This window comes from Epinephelus fuscoguttatus, linkage group LG18 (genome assembly GCF_011397635.1).
Source record: "Epinephelus fuscoguttatus linkage group LG18, E.fuscoguttatus.final_Chr_v1".
NCBI lineage: Eukaryota > Metazoa > Chordata > Actinopteri > Perciformes > Serranidae > Epinephelus > Epinephelus fuscoguttatus.
In genome coordinates, this window is record NC_064769.1 from 23,253,518 (window position 1) to 23,260,648 (window position 7,131).

Consider the following 7,131-nt stretch of genomic DNA (forward strand, 5'->3'; position numbering starts at 1 on the left):
TACCAGTTCTTTTTTGTCTGCAGCATTTCTCTGAGCTGTGTATTGTCATGTATTATGGTTGGTAATGTTGATAACTGTCAACCCAACACAACAGCTCCTATGGTTAGTTTAAATACAACAGAGGAATATTGCACAAAACCAAGATAAGGAATTAAGCTGGGATATGTTGGTTATCCTGGCTGAACTTAGCCTCAAGTCATTTGCATGAAAGCAGGTCAAATTTAACCCGGTCAAGTTACTATGGCGATTTATTCTCTGCAGCTAGCCTGCTCCAGACCAGGCTAACAACCAGGCTAAGATTAATCCTAGTGATTCATCTGGCAGTTTCACTGTCAATCATGTGACAAATTCATGTGTTTTACAGCATTTCAATGGTTTTTCTAAATATGTTGCATCATTTTTCCACTTAGGTTAAATCAACAAATATAGCCTCTCTTCAACAAAGGATCTTGTATGTTACTTTTTGCTGTGTAGGCTATGTGCATTTTATCTGGCATTGGTAGCACACAGTGTGTGGTTATCTTTTAAATTCCACGCACATTTATGAAAAAGGGAGGACACCACAATGTTTTGTCGTTCAGTTGTTTTATTTCCCAGTCCTCTTTTGTCTGCTTGGAACCTGAAATAGAAAGCAAAAGTAATAACTATTAATACACTGTATTACAGATATGGTTACAGTGTGCACTGAAATACTCACATCACTTTCTAATTTCTGTATTTCTAGGTCCAGTTTCACAAGGGTCCTTCTTTTAATTTCAAGATCAAGCTCCATTTCTTGCATCTTTCTTTTCTCCACTTGAATTTTTACTTCTGCCAGCTCTATCTGTCTCTCGAGATGTTTTCCATATAGAGCTCTGACAGTTTGTGAATTCTGTAAAAGAAATGTCAATTAGCACAGCAGGATCTGTGCATAATGTAGATTTACTTGAGGCGTTACTCACAGTGTTACCAGGCTGCTTCTGAGGCTGTGCAGTGTCTGGGTCCAGTTACACACATAACATTTTCTATTAGCACCATATCACTGACTTCATATCCATTATGGACTAAATAAGCAGGATATTTCCACAAAATTGACATGATACCTCAAGCCTTCTGGCGTCCAGTGACACTGTAACCTCATCTACAGATGTGCATTCTATAGCTGCAGATGTGCCTTCCCCGTGCCATATATGCAAGACAACATGTATTAAGAATTTTGACAGGACATGTCAAGTCTATGCCAAACCCCGTTTTCTGACTGCTGCAATCATACAGACATTCAATATGTCAGCAAACACATATTCCATCACCTCATTTGTCTACACTGAAGTCACTGACCAGCCTGCAAAATGTATTTTATTTTCAGCTGCTGCCAGGTCCTTTTTTGCCCAGACAAGTTTGTTCTTTATGAAGAGTGGACAGATAAAATAGACAAAGTGTACAACTGTTAAGTAGTGGACTTGAAAAGTAACTAACTCTGTTAGCCCTTTAATTGTAATTATAACAGTTCCAGTGGAGTAGGCTACTGTTTAATAATTGTACTTTTTTTTTTGGACTACTTACGTATTAAGCCAGTCCGCGGTTGTTTGCCAGGCTTTCTCCCTTCCCTTGATTATAGTACTGGTGTTTCCTTATTTTCTCATAATATGTTTCAGCTCCTCATATGACTCCATTAGGAGCTGCTGCTCAGCGGCTGTAAAATAGGAAGCGCGACTCTTATCCATTTTCCACTTGGCGATTCTGTGATGGATCCTGTGGTCTATTTAAGAATGCCCTGAACATGCGCTTATCCCAACTTTCTACACCTGGCTTGACATAGCCGCACCTTTTCATCCTGGCTCAGAAAACGTGCAAACAATTAAGCCAAGATGCACTGATCAGACTAGGTTAAGCCGCGCTTGCTCTGTTATCCTGGATGTCTTTATTCTACTTTTGTGCAATACCCCTCTGGAAGCCTCTGCTCTGTTACTGTTGCCTATCTTATCATATCTTATCCAAGCTTAGCTTAGCTTAGCTTAGCTTATCTCATCCTAGCTTATCTTGGCAAAGCTTAGCTCAGCTTGTCTCTTATCTTGTCCTATCTTATATTGTCTTAAATTATCTTATCATATCCAATCTTATCTTAGCTAAGCTTATCTCAGCTAATTTATCTTAGCTTAGGTTGTCTTATCCAGTCTTAGCTTAGTTTGGCTTAGTTTAGTGTACCTCATCTCTTATCCAGTCTTATCCTATTTTATCTTGTCCAGTCTTATCTTAGCTTATCTCTAATGTTATGTTATCTTACCTTATCCAATCTTATCTCTTATCTTGTCTTATCTCTTGTCTTATCCTAAATTATCTTATCTTGTCTTAGCTCAGTTTATCTCTTATTTTATCTAGTCTTATCTAAGCTTAAGTTATTTTATCTTATCCAGTCTTATATCAATTTAACTTAGCTTAGTTTATATCTCATCTCATCTAATCCAATGTTAAATTATCTCTTATCTTAAAACCCAAAGTTTTTGAAATGATTGTTGCTAGTTCCTTTCAGAGAGTCTGAACAGAAGATGTGTTCTCTTTTTTTTTTTAACTCATCTATGTCTCCAAACACTAAAGCTTTGTATTGTGATGATTTAACAATAATAAATGGTTGGTAATGTTGATAACTCTATTTGCATAAAACCCCTAATTTGCAAATGGTTGTTAAATAAAATTTCCACCTTTGAGTCAGGGGGGTAAATGACAACCCAACAGCTCCTATGTTTAGTTTAACTATAGCAGGAAGCCTCTGCTCTGTTACTGTTGCCTATCTTATCTTATCTTATCCAATCTTATCTTATACTAGCTTAGCTTGTCCCTTATCTAGTCCTATCTTATATTGTCTTATCCAGTCTTATCTTAACTAAGCTTACCTCATCTTATATTAAATTATCCAATCTTATCTTGTCTTAGTTTAGCTGATATCTGATCCTACACTGAGCAAAAATATAAATGCAACACTTTTGTTTTTGCTCCCATTTTTCATGAGCTGAACTCAAAGATCTAAAACATTTTCTATATACACAAAAGACCATTTCTCACAAATATTGTTCACAAATCTGTCTAAATGTGTGTTAGTGAGCACTTCTCCTTTGCCGAGATAATCCATCCCACCTCACAGGTGTGGCATATCAAGATGCTGATTAGACAGCATGAATATTGCACAGGTGTGCCTTAGGCTGGCCACAATAAAAGGCCACTCTGAAATGTGCAGTTTTGCTTTACTGGGGGGGTCTGGGGGGGTCAGAAAACCAGTCAGTATCTGGTGTGACCACCATTTGCCTCACGCAGTGCAACACATCTCCTTCGCATAGAGTTGATCAGGTTGTTGATTGTGGCCTGTGGAATGTTGGTCCACTCCTCTTCAATGGCTGTGCGAAGTTGCTGGATATTGGCAGGAACTGGAACACGCTGTCGTATACGCCGATCCAGAGCATCCCAAACATGCTCAATGGGTGACATGTCCGGTGAGTATGCTGGTCATGCAAGAACTGGGATGTTTTCAGCTTCCAGGAATTGTATACAGATCCTTGCAACATGGGACCGTGCATTATCATGCTGCAACAATGAGGTGATGGTCGTGGATGAATGGCACAACAATGGGCCTCAGGATCTCGTCATGGTATCTCTGTGCATTCAAAATGCCATCAATAAAATGCACCTGTGTTCGTTGTCCATAACATACGCCTGCCCATACCATAACCCCACTGCCACCATGGGCCACTTGATCCACAACGTTGACATCAGCAAACCGCTCACCCACACGACGCCACACACGCTGTCTGCCATCTGCCCTGAACAGTGAAAACCGGGATTCATCCGTGAAGAGAACACCTCTCCAACGTGCCAGACGCCATCAAATGTGAGCGTTTGCCCACTCAAGTCGGTTACAACGACGAACTGCAGTCAGGTCGAGACCCCAATGAGGACGACGAGCATGCAGATGAGCTTCCCTGAGATGGTTTCTGACAGTTTGTGCAGAAATTCTTTGCTTATGCAAACCGATTGTTGCAGCAGCTGTCTGGGTGGCTGGTCTCAGACGATCTTGGAGGTGAACATGCTGGATGTGGAGGTCCTGGGCTAGTGTGATTACACGTGGTCTGCAGTTGTGAGGCCGGTTGGATGTACTGCCAAATTGTCTGAAACGCCTTTGGAGACGGCTTATGGTAGAGAAATGAACATTCAATTCACGGGCAACAGCTCTGGTGGACATTCCTGCAGTCAGCGTGCCAATTGCACGCTCCCTCAAAACTTGCGACATCTGTGGCATTGTGCTGTGTGATAAAACTGAACATTTTAGAGTGGCCTTTTATTGTGGCCAGCCTAAGACACACCTGTGCAATAATCATACTGTCTAATCAGCATCTTGATATGCCACACCTGTGAGGTGGGATGGATTATCTCAGGAAAGGAGAAGTGCTCACTAACAGATTTAGACAGATTTGTGAACAATATTTGAGGGAAATGGTCTTTTGTGTATGTAGAAAATGTTTTAGAACTTTGAATTCAGCTCATGAAAAATGGGAGCAAAAACAAAAGTGTTGCGTTTATATTTTTGTTCAGTGTATCTTTTCTAATCTTACCTCGGTTTAACTTAGCTTATCTCTTGTCCTTTCTTGTCTCATCTTATCTTAGCATATCTCTTATCTTGAAACCCAAAGTACATGAATACATGAAGTAGTGAAGGAGTGTCTCAACAAACTAGCACCCAGCTATGCTGCTGGAAGGAATGTGGAGAAATCATGGTTGACCATGTCCATAATTTCTGGTCTTGTCCTTCTGTTCAGACTCTCTGAAAGGAATTAGCGACAATCATTTCAGAAACTTTGGGTTTTAAGGTAAGAGATAAGCTAAGATAAGAAATAAGCCAAGCTAAGATAAAATTGATTAAGATAAGTTAGATAAGACAAGATAAGATGAGATAAGAAAAGAATAAGATAAGACATGATAATATTGGATAAAATAAGATAAGATTGTATATGAAAAAAACACAAGATCAGATAAGAGAAACTTTATTGATCCCACACCCAAAAGCAGATAGATAGAACATAGAAAAATAGAAAAGCAAGTTGAATGCCAAGAGAATAATTTCATTATTAGTGCAACACTCACATCCTTTTTTATTCTTGGACACATCCCTGATGGACTAAGTTAAGATAATATCTGTCTCCTAAAGATCCTGCTAGCAGCAAGTAAAAAGGCTATTACAAAACACTAGCTCCTGAAAAACTGTCCCACTGCTAGCCTCTTTATCAGTACTAATAACACATACATCAGATTAAAAAACATGTAGCATACATCCGTTTGGGTACAGATCATTATTATTCATTTGCTATTCATATCCAGCACCATGGAGTTCGTAATCTCAGTTTTTGTTTCTGGTCACCTCAAAAACCTCCAAACACAAAAAAACTGCATTGATGCAATTACACGAGAATCTGAATCATCTCCTACATATCTTGAAATGCAAAACTACTTGGCTGTATGTGATTTTATATGACATGCCAATTGAGATGCATCAAAGTAGCTTTTCCCGCAGATCTTGCAAACGTATGGCTTCTCACCGGTGTGGGCTCTTCTTACGTGGACTAACAAACTCCGACTGCGTCCAAAAGCTTCTCCACACGTCTTACAAGGATACGGCTTCTCACCTGTGTGGATTCTTGTGTGAGTTTTCAAGGCCCACGCCAGAGAGAACTGTTTCCCACAGATGCTGCAAGAATATGGCTTCTCACCTGTGTGGGTTGTCAGATGGTGTTTCAAGTGATCTCTATGTGTAAAAGATCTCCCACATGTATCGCATTTAAACGGCTTCTCACCTGTGTGGGTTCTCATGTGGCCGGTCAAATGACCAATGTCTCGGAAATCCTTTCCACATTTTTTGCAGCAATATGGCTTCTCACCTGTGTGGACTCTGTTGTGAATGTTCAGTGTTACCTTTTGACTGAATCTTTTCCCACAGGTGTTGCAACAATACGGCTTCTCACCTGTGTGGATTCTGTTGTGAATGTTTAGAGCTGACATATGACTGAATGATTTACCACATGTGTTGCAAGGAAATGGCTTCTCACCTGTGTGGGTTGCCATGTGGCCAATCAAGTGGCTCTTATATCGGAAATCTTTCCCACATGTGTTGCAACAATACGGCTTCTCACCTGTGTGGATTCTTTTATGAGCTTTCAGAGTTGACATTCGATTGAATGTTTTCCCACATGTATTACAACAAAACGGCTTCTCTCCTGTGTGGATTCTCAGGTGTGAATTTAACCGAGACTTAAACTTGAAAGCTTTCCCACAAGTGTCACATTTAAAAGATGTTTTACCTGTGTGAGTATTATGATCAATCTCTGATAAGTTGGGGTTGTCTACACGGTTAGTGTGAGTGTTGCTTGCGTCATGTTCACTCTGTTGTTCTGGCTCTGCTTCTCCAGTTGATGTTGAGTCTTCTTGCTCGTCTCCTTCCTCATCTTCACTCTCAGCTCCATGAGAGCTGTGACAGAAGAGCTGCTGCTCACTTTCCTCATCACTAGGAGTCACTAGAAAGGTCTCAGTCTCCTGCTTCACTTCAAGCTGCTCTCCCTCCTGACTGCTGCACACTTCCTCCTCTTCCTCTTTAATCTGTGGAGGCTCTGGCTCCTCTTGGTCCACACTGGAGCTCCTCTCCTCAATACAGAGCTGCTGCTCAGCGACAACCTCCTCCTCCTTACACACATCTTGCTGTGGGAGCTCTGGAGGGACACACAACAAAAGGAACACATACTACTCTGATGGAAAACAAGAAAATGTTCACAAGCGAGCTGGTTTTATAAATATTAGTCTTCTCTTTTGTGGTATTAAAATAATAAAGTGATACTCACCTGTCCTGTATAACCTTACTTCCGGTTTCCAAGCTATATCCAACAGTATGCGCTGACGGTCGATCTCTTTCTCGTACTCGACGATAGTTTTCTCAAACACTCCCAATATTTCTTCAGCAGCAGCAGTTAGTCTCTCGCTGACAAACCCTCTCAAATACTCAACTGTAGACATTGTTGCTTTGTCACAATTAAGCGTCAGCGGAGGTTTTCCCGATGGACAAACCTGTTAAAATAAACTCCAAAGCAGGTAACGCGACCGGCGCTTTCTTTTGTTGAC

At 40.6% G+C, this 7,131-nt stretch overlaps 1 protein-coding gene across 1 annotated transcript; it reads right to left on the reverse strand.

Moving 5' to 3' along the window:
* Positions 1-4,609: 4,609 nt before the first annotated feature.
* Positions 4,610-7,131, reverse strand: LOC125905664 (zinc finger protein OZF-like). Its single transcript, XM_049603802.1, has 2 exons — positions 6,855-7,131; positions 4,610-6,725 (listed from the first exon to the last, which is right to left on the reverse strand). The coding sequence occupies exons 1-2, from the start codon at positions 7,024-7,026 to the stop codon at positions 5,470-5,472; spliced, it is 1,428 nt and encodes a 475-aa protein (XP_049459759.1). The 5' UTR covers positions 7,027-7,131; the 3' UTR covers positions 4,610-5,469.